Raw genomic sequence first — 18,119 nt, forward strand, 5'->3', positions numbered from 1 at the left:
CTCTGCTCAAAAGTCCTTCTCAATGAGGTCTTCCTGGCCACTGTATTTAAAATGTGAAAACCACTTCTCAACCCTCCCTATTCCCCTTTTCTGCTTTACTGTTCATCTTAATGCTCATTACCATTTAATATATTATATATTTTAGTTATATTGATACTGTTTTTCTAAATTATATGAGGGCTGTATCCCCATGCCTAAAACAGTACCTGGCAAATGTGGATACTCAAAACATATTTTCTGAATGAATGAACTAATCAGTTAATCAATAAATGATATCTGGGCTATAGACCAAGAGTCAGAAAATTACAGCCCACAGGTCTGCTGCCAGTTTTGTCAATAAAGTTTTATTAGAACATTCATTTGTTTATGTTATCTATGACTGCTTTCCCAGTACAAAGGTGGAGTTGAGTAGTTGTGACACACATCTATGACCTGCAAAGCCTAGAATATTTATTATATGGTTCTTCAATAAAAAGTTCACCGATCCCTGCTTTGGATTCATAGTCAACTACTTCCTAGATATTGCTCTCTCGATATATTCCAGAAATCTCAAATCCAATCTGCCCCAAACTGAGCTTTTGCTCCATCTTTCTTATATGTATGAAGTAGAGCCCCATCCACACAGTCACCCAAATTTAACTCTATTCATCATACTACTCTAATTTGAAGCAAGGCTTTCCCAAGCCTGCAAGAACAATTTCAAACATTCCAAACTCCTTAATTAGACAAAGCCTAGTCCTTTTAGAACATGGCCACCGTCTGCCTCCAGTCACATCTCTTGCCACTCCTATTTCCATTTCATGTTCCAACAATATAAAATGGTTTGGGGTTTTAGGTCCTTGGGCCTTTGTTCATGCTGAACCATCTCCTTGAAATTTCTTTTCCCTATTTCCCTTTCTTTCCCACTTTAAGTATTGACATAGGTTGTACTTCTCTGCAAGTACCCAACCTTGATAATCCCAAAGTGTCCTGTATATACCCAATAATATCATTGTACCAAAATGATTGGTAAGGCAGCACTGTATAGTGATTAAGTACTTCAACTCTGAGCCACGTACATGGATTTAAATTCTAGCTCTCTCACTAGCTAAATGGCCTTGGGCATGTAACTCTCACATAGCATGTGTTTATTATCATCTTCACATTTCAGCTGAAACACAATGACTATCAGAGAAGTTACAGTGCTCAATGTAACACAGATAATATGGCAGAGAATGTCAATTGTTCTCCAATATCCATTCTCTCCTTCTTTTAGTAAAAGAACTAAAGTCTTAGCTAGGCACATGGCTGCCCCAAACAAAAACTAAATTTCCCTGCTTTTCTTATAGCTAGATCTGACCATGAGATTAAATTCTGATAAATGGTATGTAAATAAAAGTGATATGTATGACTTCCAGGTCATTGCCTTAAAGGAAAGGGTTATATCCTCAGCTTTCTTTCTTTCATACTTCCCAATTGATATAATGTAGAAGATATTTGGTCATGCAGATGAAGCAGCACCTTAGGGATGATGGAACAACAACAAAGAAGTAAGCTGGGTTCTAGCCTTTGTCAAGTCACTGTATCAGGCCTGGACCACCTTGCTGAACTGTTCCAAACCAAGAAATAAATGTCTCTTGTGTTGGAGCCACTGTGGTATCTTAGCAGCCTAACCTGTATCTTACCTAATACAGCTAGTAAGTGGAAGAGCTTGGATTTGAACTGTGCATACCACCTGGACTATATCACCAGTCCCCTCCCCCTGAAGAAAAGTTTGTATTGAATTATGTTCTGCTAGGATGGCATTGGCTGCTAGAAAGCCTAGAGTCAAATGTAGGACCATCCGTAGCAAGTGTATAGGACTTGTCATTAAATATTTCTTGTCTAGCCTCATTCCTGGGTTCATTTTCTATCTGTATCATGATTTTTCATTTGATCTAATTACAATGTACACTACCTCATATTTTACATACCATATAAATATAACACCTTAAATTCTTTAGAATGTTATGGGGTTTTAATAAGTATTGCTTTCCTTATGGTTTAATTGTACATATACCACTTTTATACCTATCATTTTCCTTTGTTTACATGGTTGTCTCCATATTATACTATTAACTCCTTAAAGGCATGTACAATGATATTTTTCTTCTATACCATCTTGCATGGGGTCTGATAATAAAATAGTTGCATGCTCAAGCAATGTTTGCTGAAAGAATGAATTTCACAGGGTCAGAAATGATATTAAATGTCATTGTGTCATATGGATTTTCCTTCCATTATAACTTGAGCCAGAAAGAAGACACAACTCTAAAAATTGGCTAGAGGAAAGTGTCACATGGTTGGAGGAGTGATGGTAAAGATAGGAAATACATACCTTGACAAAGTGCTCAATTAGGATTTCCACCACAATGTTCTGGAATTTGATGTTCATCATGGCAGCCACAGTGTCCTCCTGAGCTCTCATGAGAGTGGGCCCGAAGATCACCCCCATGTTAGAGGGGGTCATAAGATTCTCTTTGCTGTGCTCACACACACTGCCAGAAGAGAAAGAAAATGATTAACAAGATTTTCTCCAAGACCCCATTGTAACCAAGACTGTGTTAGATGCTTTAGGGGGTAAGAGAAACTAAAAAGTAGAAGAAGAGGAGAGGCCCAAAATATATATGGGAAGAAAAGATTACAAAGGAAGCAACTAGCAAAGAATACAAGATAGCATATAATTAGGGGCCAAACTGAGCCATGGCTAACTTAGTTTGTAGCACTGTAGAAGTCATGAGAAGAGGGGCGGATGGCTATAGTATTTGGAAAGACAGGAGGGAAGCAAGAAGGTATTCCAGGGCAAGAGGTACAGCATGTATAAAGCATATATAAAGAACAAAGCACATAGAGAAAGTGCCTACCAGTCTCACCAGTCAGGAATCTAGTCTCTTCCCCAGCCCTAGCTAGAGAGGCAAAAAACTCAAAGAGCCAAAAGAGATCCTTAAGATTAGCACTTTTTCATTGTCCTCACATTACAGATGAGAAAACAGAGGTCCAAAGAAGGAAAGAGATTTGGCTGAAGCCACAGTCAGTTAGCCTGATTAGAGAAGGGCCTCTAATCCCAAATTTTCTGGTCCCTAGTCACTTTCTTTACTTAAATTACCTTAAGTGGCTTCCTATCACTTATAGGACACTGCCAATTCTCTTCAAAGTAGCAATTAAAGTCTTCAGTAACTTGACACATATTTCCAATCCCAATGCACAGCTTGGGCTCTGAAGCTGACCTGGGTTTGAATCCCAACTCTGCCACCCATTAGCCGTGCAACAGTGAATGTTGCTGACCTAACTTCTCTGGGCTTCAGTTTTCCCACTTGCAAAAATAGTATCCACCTCAGACGGTTGTGAAATAAATAGAGCTAAATTGCTTTAGCATGGTATCCTGGAAATATTCCATTAGAAGTATCTGCTGTTAAAATGACCTCTCCAGGAGCCTCCATTTAGGCACTGCTGATGTCTGACACTCTTATATACTACACTGCTTAGATGAAGTTTTCTGGCTATATCATGCTGTTACAGATCTCCGTATCTTTGCTCATGCCATTCCCTCTGTTTAGAATGTCTCCATACTCCTAGATCCAAAGAATGTCTGTCCTTTGAGATTCACTTTAGGTGACATCTCCTTCAGGGCTCTCACAGCCCACTGTCCTCATCTTGATTGACACCATTGGCAAGTCGAGTATATTGCAATTTTCTATTTCTTATCTGCCTTTCCTACTAGGTGGTAAACAACTTCCAAGTGTGTGTGCCTCACACAGAGTAGATACTAATTAATTATTTTTAATAGAACTGAGAGCCTCTAGCACTCTTTCATATAGTACTGGAGGCAGCTAAGTAAAAGGTGTACAGCGCTTTGGTCAGTTTGGCTGTGGGAGTGGGGAGATAAGGGAATGGAACAGCCCGCCACAAACACTAATTTTCAAAACCTGCCCAGGTCAAGTCCCTTGAGAGACTGACCCCATTAATAGGCAGGCTCCTGTCACTAACAAGGTAATTGACAGGGACAGAATCCTTAGACAAATTCTAATGAGGTCTGTTAAGCCCATGACAAAGGTTGGGTGCCATTCAGATGATAATGAACAGCAACTATTCACAGGCCTTTGGTATTGCTAGACTGATGATGGATCCCTTTTAACAGTTTAAATACTTCTGCAGTTAACCCTTATTCTTTAGTGACAGAATATTTCAGATGTTAAAATGGAAAAGCAACTCCATGCTGCCACCGAGATCCAGAATGGCTAAACCACTAGTAACAAGGCAAGGACACTTGTGAGACAACAGCCTCCAGCATGTGTAAATGCTTATCTCCTTTTTTGAGCTTTGAAAGAAAGTGACTTTGGTTGAATATGCCAGAGCTCACTTAATCCGCATAACTCCAAAAGGCAGAGTATATTATCTCTGAAGCCTAGTTTCACAGAGGGTAAAGAACTTAGTTAAAGTCAAACAGTTTGTGAATACATGGCAATACAGGGATTCAAACCCATATCTGTTGGGCTCCAAGTCTTACAGTCATCCCATTGCATCCCACTGCCTGCTTGTCTAGTTCCTGTCAAGAAATCAGCCCCTATGGGGGCCCCTTTAGGCAAAAGCCACCTTCTGTTTCTCTGATGGAGGTTCAAGGTATTCCATTTAGGACACTCTTTTCATTCTTAGTCTTCTTATGAGATTTGAAAGGTAATCTATTCTTTGGGGAGGTTTCTTTCCATTTGACATCTCTCCTTTTTTATTATACATTTTGAAAATCATTAAGAGGCATAATTGTGGGTTAATAAGATGAATGAAACCAAAAATAAGGGCATCATGAGTAGTTAATTAGGTGGGAGTTTGTAATATGATTTGGAAGCAAAGAAATCTTAAATTCTTTAGTCCACTTAGACTAAAGAAAATAGATACAACTTCTTTTTTTTAACATCTTTATTGGAATATAATTGCTTTACAATGGTGTGTTAGTTTCTGCTTTATAACAAAGTGAATCAGCTACACATATACATATATCCCCATATCCCCTCCCTCTTGCATCTCCCTCCCACCCTCCCTATCCCACCCCTCTAGGTGGTCACAAAGCACTGAGCTGATCTCCCTGTGTTATGCATCTGCTTCCCACTAGCTACCTATTTTATATTTGGTAGTATATATAAGTCCATGCCACTCTCTCACTTCATCCCAGTTTACCCTTCCCCCTCCCCATGTTCTCAATGGATACAACTTCTTGAACATCAAAATTTAAACCAGAGTAGAGAGAGGTTATAAAAAGCCTCCAGTTTAGGAAAAAATAATTTTGATTAGATGGTTTAGATCAGAGGTCATAAATTAAAATGCCTATAAAAACAGAACTACCTTATGATCCAGCAATCCCAATTCTAGGTATATATTCAAAGGAAATGAAATCAGTATCTCAAAGAGAATATCTGTACTCCCATATTCATTGCAGCATTAGTCACAATAGCCTAAGTGTCCTTAGATGGACAAACAGATAAACATATACACACAATGGAATATCAATAAGCTTTAAAAAAGAAGGAAATCCTGCCTTTTGCAACAACATGGATGAACTTGGAGGACATTATGTTAAGTGAAATAAGCCAGACACAGAGTAGAATGGTAGTTGCCAGGGGCTGGGGGAGGGGAAAATGGGGGAGATGTTGGTCAAGAGGTACACATTTTCAGTTATATAAGATGAGTAAGTTTTAGAGATCTAATATATAGCAATATGAATATAGTTAACAATACTGTATTTTGTGCTTGAAATTTGCTAAGAGGGTAGATCTTAAGTGTTCTTCATAGAAAGAAAGAAAGAAGGAAGGAAGGAAGGAAAGAAAGAAAGAAAGAAAGAATGAATGAAAGAAAGAAAGAAAGAAAGAAAGAAAAAGAAAGAAAGAAGGGAAGGAGGGAGGGAGGGGAGAAGGAAGGAAGGAAGGAAGGGAGAAAACGGTAACTATATGAGGTGATAGATATAGTAATTAGCTATATTGTGGCAATTATTTCACAACATATACATATACCAAACATCATTATGGTATATAAGTAATATACCATAAATATATACAATTTTTATTTGTCAATTATACCTCAACAAATATGAACAAATAAAAATAAAAACTGAATAAGTTCATTAAACTGGTTCCATCACTAACACGTTGTATGATTTGGGGCCTATCTTTTTCCATCCCTGGATATCTGTTCCCTCACCTATAAAATGAGGTGGTTATTGGGTAATCTAAAGAGTCTTTCAGCTCTGCCATTCAGTGACTCTAAGAAAGTCCTTCCCTTGAAAATAATGGAAAAAAGAAACAGTCACACATTACACGTCTACTGTTGGAAGAACATAGAACCATTTATTAAGTATGTCTGCCCTCCCCACTGTAAAGACCACGCCCCCAATACCCAAAATAACCAAAAAAACCCACCCCAAATCCCCAAAAAACAAATTAAAAAAAAAGAACTTGAATCAGAGCAAGCCTCTTGATTCAAAATATGGGAAACTTTAAAGGACAAATGACCTGTTTTCTTTAACAAATAAATTATAAGAAACAAGAAAGAGATGAAGAAGAAACTTACAGATTGGGAACATGGTAAAAACACAGAGGCCCTATCCTATCAAACTTTGGCCTCTGTGTTCTTTATTAGCCCTCCAAGTGATTCTGATACACACAAAAGATTGAGAACTACTGCTATAGATAAGGGATCACCAAACTATGGCCCTTGGGCCAAATCCAACCTGTTTTTGTAGATAAAGTTTTATTGGAGTATTGTTATGCTTATTCATTCACATATTATCAATGGCTGTTTTTGTATTATAAAGGTAGAACTAAGTAGCTGCAACAGAGTCCATATAGCTCACAAAGCCTTCAATATGTATTATCTAATCCTTTCTGGAAAACATTTGCTGACCTCTGCTAGAGATTAAAAGAGACTTAAAAAACATCTGAAAAGATTCCTATGTGTGGACGTTATTTGGATCCTTATTAAAAAAAAATATATATATATATATATATGACATATTTGAGACTACTGGAAAATTGAACACAGAATATTTAATGATATTAAGTAATTATTAACAGTTTGTTTTCAGATGTGATAATTATATTGTGTTTATATGTACAAAGAATTTTCATTTTTCAATATACATACTGAAATATTTATGGATAAAATAATGTCTTAGATTTGCTTCACAATAATATAGGAGGAGGGGAAATGAATAGGGATATAGATGAAACAAGGTTTGCTACGTGTTGAAAATTGTTGAAGCTGGGTGATAGGCACATGAGAGTTCCTTACAGGCATATGAGAGTTCCTTATACTATTCCTTCAGACTCAGGATGCCACAAGGATTTAAAAAGTCCCCCACCCTCCTTCACAAGATTTTGGTTAAAGATTTAAGAGGATTATACCTGGATCAAGGTTGAGTAGAGGCCTTTCCAGCCAGAACGGAAAAAAGCATCTGAAGTGACAAAAACCCTTCTTAAGGACATTATTCCTAGGTACGGCCTTCCCTCTACTATTCAGAGCAACAATGGATCTGCTTTCATCACAGAAATAATGCAAACAGCAAATAAAGGTTTAGGTATAAAATGGAAACTTCACTCAGCATGGACACTGCAATCTACAGAAAGGGTAAGAAGATGAACCACACTCTGAAGAAAATGCTCGCCAAACGATGCCAGGAAACTCATCTAAAATGGAAAAAGGTCTTGCTGATTGCTCTCCTTTGTACACTGGTGGCCCCTAGAAGCGGGCTAGGTATACAGGATACCACTCTTACCTCCTAAGAGTAAAGAAAGAGAAACATTTCTAACACAGGAGGCAAAAATTAAACAGTATGTACAACAGATTGGTCAATTGTTAACCACTGCATGAGTTTGTATTCCACAGGTCTCCCCCTCACCTGGAAGCTCCCTTGCATCCCTTTAAAGCAGGAGACCCAGTGCTGCTGAAAGTGTGCAAAAGAGCAAGGGTGCTTCCCTGGTGGCACAGTGGTTAAGAATCTGCCTGCCAATGCAGGGGACATGGGTTTGAGCCCTTCTCCAGGAAAATCCCATATACCGCGGAGCAACTAAGCCTGTGCACCACAACTACCGAGCCTGCACTCTAAAGCCCAAGAGCCACAACAATTGACCCCACGTGCTGCATGTACGGAAGCCCACGTGCTCTAGAGCCTGTGCTCCACAATAAGAGAAGCCTGCGCACCACAACAAAGAGTAGTCCCTGCTCACCGCAACTAGAGAAAGCCTGCATGCAGCAACAAAGACCCAACGCAGCCAAAAATAATAAATAAATTTTAAAAAAAGAGCAAGGATCTGAGCAGCAGCTTGAAGAAAAATGGAAGGGATCCTATGACATTCTTCTTACTACTCAGAAACTTTAAGTATTTGTTCTGACAAGCAGAATGAAAGTTCTGTTTTCTTATTCTTTCTCATACCTTTTATGTACAAAGTTATACATCCATATGCTGATCCTTTTGATAATTCTAACTGCCAGATATGTGGTCAGCTTCCTATTTCTGGGTCTTCAGGATTGCCTTAATGGGTTTTCCCCATACAGGAAATGGTTTGGAAACAACTGGCTACAACAAGTCTCTCTGAAGTACCAGTTCCACACTAGGCTTCAGACTTATTCCCTTGAATTCCTAAGGAAATGAGATCTTTTCTGTCTACTAAAGTTCCAGTTGTCATTCCTCTTACCTCTAACTGGGCCTGTTGCACCAAAATGGCAGACCAAGGGATTGAGATCTTAATCACATAAGACTCGGATCCAGGACTTGGAGCTCAAATATTGTAAATTTGGTATCTACTCCCCAAAATTTAGACACCCCATCTCAGCAGGAAGTAGAATGGTCATCACCCAGTTCCCTGAAAGATTTGGGGAAAGATAAAACCAAAGTGGGGATTAAAACCGAGTTCCCCTAAAACCAAGTTCCTCTGCTGAGTTTATGATTAACATCTCTATCCAAAATGATTGTTCCCTTTCTAATCTAATATCTGTTCTCCTCAAGATTGAGGAGGATCAAGTAAAAAGCGGGGAGTGAGACCAAGCAGGGCCCTGTGGGGCTCCCAGGCCTCCCCGTTTCTTGTAGGCAAGACTCCAGCCTGCATGACTTTCCCTGTGTTCCAAAGGGAGGGTTTGAACAGCTGCTAATCAAGGGAGAAGCAGCCAGAAAACCACCTGAGGAAAGACTAAAGGAACCAGAGAAGCTCATCAAGATGATTACCTGAGACCAGATTAGAGGAGTGCAGGCCCTACACATAACCTAATCTTGTCAGAGACCCCACCGTTGAACCACTGTTATAAAACCCTTCATCAAATCCTCTGGGGTTGTGACACATAGTTTTTCAGGCACGCACCAGCTGTGTCCCCCTTTGCCTAGCAAAATAATAAAGCTATCCTTTTCTATTCACCCAAAACTCGTTCTCCAAGGTTTGATTCGGCACTGGTATACAGAGAAGCTGAGCTTTTGGTAACATCCCAATTCCTGAAGATGATGCCCTTAAGGGCAGACAGCTTTGGTTTCAACCATTGGTGTTATATTATTCATAATTTACTTTAAATACTGCAACATAGCCAGTACAATGTCCTAAATTTCATCAATGTCATCAATTGCAATCACACCATTATTTTAGTATGTACCACTGAGAAAGAAGAAACTTTCACTGTCAAATCATTATGTAATATTTTTGAAGACATTTTAAATAGAAAATAAACTCAACAATGAACATAATTTAACTAAAATGACTACAACATGAGCAGCTATGATCATGTTCATGCATGTAGACGTTATGATAATTAGATAAAAACTGCTATCTGACAACAGTGATTTTAAGAAACAATTGATTCTAAGATGCATCCAGAATTCAGGTTACAATTTGAAAAAGAAAAGTGCCCTTTAGAATGGATAAAATTTGATATATGTGTTTGTTAGTTTTCATGCACACCCTAGGACAGGTCAGTTATGGTTGTAGTATTCTAATTTTAAATGCATATTTACATACTCTAGGGCTGATTAATTAGTATTTAAAAGACTCTAATCAGAAGCCAGAGGGGCTACTATAAGCTTCAGCTAACCTCATCTCCAATCAACACCAATGGCTCTGTTAATTAGCATGGTTGGTGGCAAACTGACTTCTCATTGCTTAGATGTGTCAAGATAAATGGATTGTGGATTGGCTAGAAATATTGTATAGACATTCTCAAGCTTTCATTGACAGGTTAGAATAGAGCAATGATCAATCTTAACATCAGTAAGGTGAGTCAACTAATATTATGAATCTTCAGATGTGATGCAGCATAAGGTACACAAAATCACCTATGATGTGTTCTATCCCCAAAATAGTTAACTTGAATCCATCTAGCCTTAAAATACAACCTCTACTTTATAAGAAATAAAGAAAATAGGGGAACAAGCTGAAAAATACAATGACGAAAGTAGACAAAACTAGTGAGAGAGTGGTGTGGACATATATACACTACCAAACGTAAAATAGATAGCTAGTGGGAAGCAGCCGCATAGCACAGGGAGATCAGCTCGGTGGTTTGTGACCACCTACAGGGGTGGGATAGGGAGGATGGGAGGGAGGGAGATGCAAGAGGGAAGAGATATGGGAACATATGTATATGTATAACTGATTCACTTTGTTATAAAGCAGAAACTAACACCATTGTAAAGCAATTATACTCCAATAAAGATGTTAAAAAAAACAAAAAAGACTCTACAGAAAAACAAATTTTTGGGTCAACTAAGGAAATGTTAATATGCTCTGGAGAGGTAGAACTTGTTGAACTGAAAAAAGGTGGAAATTGTTGAACTGAAAAAAGTTTGGTGTTACTGAACAGCATAACCTCAATTTGGTAAAAAATGTAAATGTGAAAGATCCAGAAGAAAAAGCACGAATATATTAATAGTAGTGACTTTTGGATGCTGAAAATAGAAAGCTTTTATTTTTGTTTATTGACTTGTTTTGTTCTTCTATATTTTCCAATCTCTACAATGCAATGGTATTGCTTCAGAAATAACAAGTGCTATTATTACAAAAGTAAGAAGATTCTAATAAGCCTAAGAGCTCACACCCTATAGAATGGTAGCCGAAGCCTAGGATTGCAAAGGGGTCTTGGTCTTGCATTTGGGCATTAGATCATGGGATTTTATTGCCTGAACTACAATTGCGTTGCTGTATTATTATCTCATCTGTTTCAATTTAAACTTTAATGCATGATGCAGTCAGAGCAACTGAAAGGAAAGAGAGCTGAGACTTCACTGAGTTTACAGAACAGGTTGTACAACTGTTTTGAATCTGCTTCGAGATAAATACCTGCGTGAGTGGCAGAATTAGGCCTGAGGCTTGCTTGCATTGTATATGCCACTGGTCATGAGATTGTGGGGGAGGTAACCTGTACCGTTCTCCTACTTCAGATTAATGGAAGCAATAGGTAAAAAGCAAAAAGAATGGAATAATTGGGAATCTCAAATTGGCTGATGTCAATTTGTGTTTGCCAGTAATTAGCCTAGAAAATGGGCCAGCAGTGGGAACACACTAAGAAGGCATAAGTTATGATTATCATATAGCTTATGAAAGCAGTGGTTGGCAGGCAGAAAAATTATGTGAATTTTGAAAGCACATAGATTTTCTTCTCCTGTGTAAATTTCCCTGTTGGAACTAAGCCTATTTTATTTGCATTTTCCCTATAACTCTTGGTTATAAAGATACAAAAAAGTTGAAAGAATGGTACTATGAAAAATAATACTGTCTATACCTAAATTCAGGAATTAACATTTTCCTACATTTGCTTGTTCTCTCTGTATATTTTTTTTCTGAGCCCTTTAGAAGTAAATTGTTTCAACCCTAAATATTGTAGTATTCATCTCCAAATAATAAGCATGCTGTCCTACAAAACCACAATAACATTTTTATACCGAGGAAAATTTATAATAATTCCATATCACCTGATATCCGGTCCATATTCAAATTTTCTCAAATATCATGAAAAAATTATTTTATAGGTGGGTGTTTCAAATCTAGATCCAAAGTTCATACACTGCATTTGTTTCTGTTTCTTTAGCCTCTTAATACAAAACAGTACCACTACCTTTTTTCCCCAGGGCATTGACTTTTATAAAAATTCCAAGCCAGTTGTCTAAAAGAATGTCAAAATTCTGCATTTTTCTATACCCTGTATTTCCTGTAAACTTAAAAGGCTAAATTTGATTGGGGTTAAACATTCTTGGCAAAAATATTTGTTTATGTTGTATACTTCTTACTGTATCCCATCAGAAGGTAGATAAGGTCAGTTTGTATCATTATTAGTGATGCTAAATTTGATCAATTAATTAAGGTGGTATTTGCCAGATAACTTCATTGTAAAGATATAGTTTCCATTTGTAATTAGTAAGTAATCTGTGGGTAATACTTTGAAACTATATGAATATCTTGTTCCTGAAAATTCTTTTACTCAGTGGTTTTGATCCATGCCTGAAACAGGGTGCTGAGGTTGCAAACTCGAAGTTTTTCTTTTTACTTTCTTTCTTAAGTGTAGTTGATTTACAATATTAGTTTTAGGTGTACAACATAGTGATTCAATATCTTTATAGATTATACTCCATCCAAAGTTATAAAATATTGGCTATATTCCCTGTGCTGTACAATATATTCTTGTAGCTTATTTATTTTATAAATAGTACTTTGTACCTTAGTCCTCTACCACTATCTTACCCCTCTCCACTTCCCTCTCCCCACTGGTAACCACTAGTTTGTTCTCTACACCTGTGAGCCTGTTTCTGTTTTATTATGTACATTCGTTTGTTTCATTTTTTAGATTCCACATATAAGTGACAACATACAGTACTTGTCTTTCTCTGCCTGACTTATTTCCTTAGCATAATACCCTCCAAGTCTATGCATGTTGTTGCAAATGGCAAAATTTCATTCCTTTTATGGCTGAGTAATATTCCATTGTATGTATATATACCAGCTGCTTTATCAATTCATCTGTTGATGGACACTTAGGCTTCTACATCTTGGCTTTTGTAAATAATGCTGCTATGAACACTGGGGTGCATGTATATTTTTGAATTAGTGTTTTGTTTTCTTTGTATATATACCCAGGAGTGGATTATATGGTAATTCTAGTTTTTGTTTTTTGAGGAACCTCCAAATATTTTCCATAGTGGCTGCATCAATTTACATTCTCACCAGCAGCATACTAGGATTCCTTTTTGATGACAGTCATTCTTTTTGTTTGTTTGTTTGTTTAGCAAGAAGAAAAGAGTTTTATTTATCACTATGGATGATAAATGAAACAATGAGTAAATAAAATTATACTTTTAATATTGATTTACAGTATTTCAAATATCTCTGGGTGTTTATATTTAATCTACGTATCCATTCAGACTTCTTAAAATTATTTTCATGAGCTAATGATCCACACAGAATTTAAAAATTCACAGTATCCTTCAATTTTGTTTATTTTATTAAAATCCAGTCCTCGATCTAATTGCATTTCTTTTCTTCTTTAAAATATAAATAGTGGCACTTAAAATAACACTAACAATTGCAACAGATCCAACCACTGACAATACCAAGGTAGAAATGTTAACTCTGGGATTTGGATGACTTTCACCACGACTGGTGATCTGCTTGAGAAATAAACAAAGCTACTTGTGTAAAGTTGGATACTTTTGATGTCAAATTGCTTTAATCCACATTTTGAATGGCAATGAATATGTGGGTTTCATTTTCTTCTGAGATATTTCCTGGTTTGAATGCAAAGGTTTCCTTGGAGTTGGCCTCATTTGGTAGCAGATCAGTAGTGTTTACTTGCAGAGCATGGTCAAAATTATCCCTTAACTCCAAAATTAGCTCCAGAATGTTTCCACTTATTCTTATGATATACTGTTGAACTTAGGGGAAAAAGTTACAAATTAAGTAGGAACTGGAGCATCCATTTAAAATTCCTTTTTATTAATTTTTCTCAAAAATATTTAGTTATGTCAAGCTTATACTCATATCCAAAGCCTTATTTATTTTTCTATAAAAGCTGAATTCTGATTTTTAAACTCTGCCAAATGCTACCTTCTCTGTATGAAAAGTGGTAGCAGGTTATAATGTGTCACATTTGATTGATTCAAAACATGAGATTATAAAATTAATACTTTTCTGAGCTATCAATTAAAAATTATTTTCCTCTTACTCATCCTTACACCCTTGCTTTTGCAATGAGTACCTTTCACTTAATCAACGCTGCATGACACTTTGTCCTTACCATTTACAACATCAAAATCATCTGGTGCTGTCCATGTTTTTTTAATAATTTTAATTGTAGTATAGTTGCTTTACAGTGTTGTGTTAGTTTCTGCTGTGCATCAAACTGAATCAGCTATACGTATGCATAGATCCCCTCTTTTTTGGATTTCCTTCCCATTTGGTCACCACAGAGCAGTGAGTGGAGTTCCCTGTGCTATATAGTAGGTTCTCATTAGTTATCTACTTTATACATAGTAGTGTATATATGTCAGTCCCAATCTCCCAATTCATCCCACCACCCCCATGACAGGTGTGAGGTAATATCTCAATGTGGTTTTGTTTGCTTTCTCTGATTATTAGCAATGTTGAGCATCTTCTCATGTGTCTGGTGATCTGTATGCCTTTGTTGGAAAAATATCTATTCACGTCTTCCCATTTTTTAATCGAGTTGTTTTTTCAATATTGAGTTACATGAGCTGATCATATATTTTAGCTATTAACCCCTCATTGGTCATATCTTTTACAAATATTTTCTCCAATTTGGTAGAATGTCTTTTTATTTTGTCAATGGTTTCCTTCGCTGTGTGAAAGGTTATATGTTTAATCAGGTCCCATTTTTTTTGTTGTTCTTTTTTTTTTTTTGCTTTTGTTTACTTTGCCTTAGGAAACAGATCAAAAAAACCATTGCTACAATTTATGTCAAAGAGTGTCCTGCCTATGTTTCACTCTAAGAATTTTACAGTATCTGCTCTTACATTTAGGTCTTTGATCCATTTTGAGTTTATTTTTGTGTATGGTGTTAGAGAATGTCCTAATTTCATTCTCTTACATGTTGCTGTCCAGTTTTCCCAGCACCATTTATTGAAGAGACTGTCTTTTCTCCATTGTATATTCTTGCCTCCTTTGTCATAGATTAACTGACCATAGGTGTGTGGGTTTATTTCTGGGCTGTCTATTCTGTTCCATTGATCCATGTGTCTGTTTTTGTGCCAAGAACACACTGTTTTGATTACTGTAGCTTTTTGAAAACTAGTTTTTCTAATTCTATCATTCCTCCCACACTTATTAGCTGGTATTCTTCAGTAATAAAGGGCTTTCCTTACTCTAACTACCTCCCATGGATTTTTATTTATTCAAAATGTTATTATCAAATACAGCACTCATTGTTTTTGATGTTTCGGTTGCTCCAGATGTAATCAGTGTCAGCCTTTTCAAGCAGATTCCTGAATCTTTGTGACATGACCCTATTAGTGCATGAGCTCTTCTTTGCTTACAAAGGTATACTTGATCCAAGACTCACCTTGTATTTTCCTTGCCCCAGACCTGGAATCAGCCAGTTCTCTAAGAAGACTTGGCACTTTTGAGAAGGGAATGTTATTTAGAGACAAAAGATCTGGGCACTACATGTGTTTATTGCTTTCTTGGGTAGAATCATCTCAAGACTCGTTAAGTGAATAGAAGATTTTGTTGTTTTGTTTTTAAATCATGAGTTCATATTGGCATTCTCAATTCAACTTTACCATTAGAGAATTTTTTTTTCTTTACATCTTGAATTTTGTATCCACATCTCTTTTTCTTACACCATAAACCTTGGCTTCTGATAATATTAATATATTTACTATTTTTTATTTTATCCTTATGAGATACATATACATAAAATAATTTCAAGTTATAATTATAATATTACTAGTACTAATAAACCTACTGGCTGATGCTTACAACTTTTTTTGCAGTTTTTCCTGTTTTTAGAATATATTTCATTAGCATGAATCAGAGGCTGTGTTGACAAGTTAGATGAAATAACTGTTTTCTCTGTATGACTATGCTATGAATTTGATAAACATTTAGATTCATTTGATTTTTTGCATTCCATTTTAGGGTTTGTAATGTTTTCCTTTTCATTTAATTTTACTTTTTGGATACCTAAAATATTAATATGGCTCAAAAGTCAAAACCATAGAAGGAGGACTCAGAGGAATCTAGCTCTCATCCTTGGCCCTTCCACCCTAGTCACCACCTATCCCCTGTAGAAAAGAAAAAAAAAAGAGAAGCCTCAATTAAATATAGTCAGGAGACCAGAAGGGGGAGCTCTTATACCCTGCCATGATAGCAGAGCCCAACAGGAAGAAAACAGATTTTTCTTTCCTGCCAAGGACCCAAGCCAATGAAAAGCTATGGACTCTTTGTTTACTATAGCCCTCCCAACTTCCTTTTCCCCTCTATAAAAGCATTGTCCTTCCCTTGTCAGGTGAGGACTTGCCCATTGTTTGGCATGGTTGCAGATTCCAAATTACAAATCTCTGCTCATCCCAAATAAACCCACCTTTGCTGAAGAAATATCTGGTAGTCTATTTCAGGTCAACACCTCCATAGTAACCATTTTCATTAGTTTGTTTTTATAACAGCTTTATTGAGATATATTTCATGTACCATAAAATTTACCCTTGTAAAAGGTACAATTCAGTGGTTTTTAATATATTCATAGAGTTGTCCAACAATCATCACTATCTAATTCCAGAACACTTTCACCACTCTAAAAAGAAACCCTGTAACCATTAGCTGTTACTTCCCATGTCTCAGTCCTAGGCAACTATTAACCTACATTCTGCCTCTATAGATTTGTCTTTTCTGGTCATTTCATAAAAATGGAGTAATGTAATATGTAGCCTTTTGTGTCTGGCTTCTTTCACTTAGCATAATATTTTCAAGGTTCATCCATATACTTGATTCCTTTTATGGCTGAATAATTTTCCATTGTATGTTTATACCATATTTTATTTTTTCCATTCAGCATTTGATGGTCATATGGGCTGTTTCCACCTTTGGACAACTATGGATAATGCTGCTATGAATATTTGTGTACAAGTTTTTGTACAGAAATTTGTAATGCATCTGGAAATCACTTCAAAAACAAAATTCATATTTTCCTCATTCTTTTTAATGACTATATAATACCACATTGCTTGAATATACCATGATTTACAAAACTAGTCACTTATTGTTGAATATTTATGTTGCTTCCAATATTTTGTTACTAAAAATTACACTGCACTGACACAAACTTGTGCATATGTTGTTTTGTATTTGTGGAGGTATATCTTCAGAGTAGATGCCTAAAAGTGGAGTTGCTGGGTTAAAGGATAATTGAAAATGCAGATTTGTTAGATATTGCCAAATTCCCGTCCTGTACGTCTGTGTTTGTATTGCATTAACACCAGCAATGTGTTGGACTCCCTGTGCCCCAAAGTCTCATAAACAGAATGTGGTCAAGCTTTAGGGTTTGCCAATAAATGGTATCTCAATGTAGGTTTAATTTGCATTTTTCTTATTACAAGTTAACTTGCACAGTTTTTCACATATTTAAGGTTATTTGTCATTCTAGTTCTGTGTTTTGTGTGTCTGTGTCTATTGTTCCTTTTGTTCTAAGGATTTTGAGGAGCAAGATTCTTCAAGTAAGGTAGATGGCCAGCCTTTTGGTGGAGGGAGGTAGGTGTCTCTCACTAACTGCTAGTAGGAGAATCTTCAATTGAATCCTTGGCTCATGTCACATATTAAGACTCTTAGAAAGTAAGAGCTGGAAGAACACTTTGAGATTAGCTATTCCAGTCCCCTCATATTATAGATGACCAAACTGAGGCCCAGAGAGTAGGATGGACTTTCTTTAGGTTCATAGCAAATTAGCAATAAAGCTGAAATTTGAACCCAAAGTCCCTTTTCCCCGGGCAACTTCAAATTAACAACATGTGCTGATTTTTGTACTTTACGGAGATTATCATAAACAATTTTTTGGAAAGAAAATGCCTTTTAATGTTTGCTATTAGCCCAAATTACAAACATTGGCAATAAATATAAAAGCTATTGTCTTGTTAA

The 18,119-nt window shown here is 36.5% G+C and overlaps 1 protein-coding gene across 4 annotated transcripts in view; it reads right to left on the reverse strand.

Moving 5' to 3' along the window:
- The window catches only part of OPHN1 (oligophrenin 1), a 599,351-nt gene that overhangs the window by 116,015 nt on the left and 465,217 nt on the right, over positions 1 to 18,119 (reverse strand). For all 4 annotated transcript variants that reach the window (XM_079910490.1, XM_079910489.1, XM_079910488.1 and 1 more), the window contains exon 19: positions 2,357 to 2,516. In XM_079910490.1, the coding sequence (XP_079766616.1) occupies positions 2,357 to 2,516 (160 nt within the window). The remainder of the gene's footprint in view (positions 1 to 2,356; positions 2,517 to 18,119) is intronic.

Source organism: Stenella coeruleoalba, assembly GCF_951394435.1.
Source record: "Stenella coeruleoalba genome assembly, chromosome: X".
Lineage (NCBI taxonomy): Eukaryota > Metazoa > Chordata > Mammalia > Artiodactyla > Delphinidae > Stenella > Stenella coeruleoalba.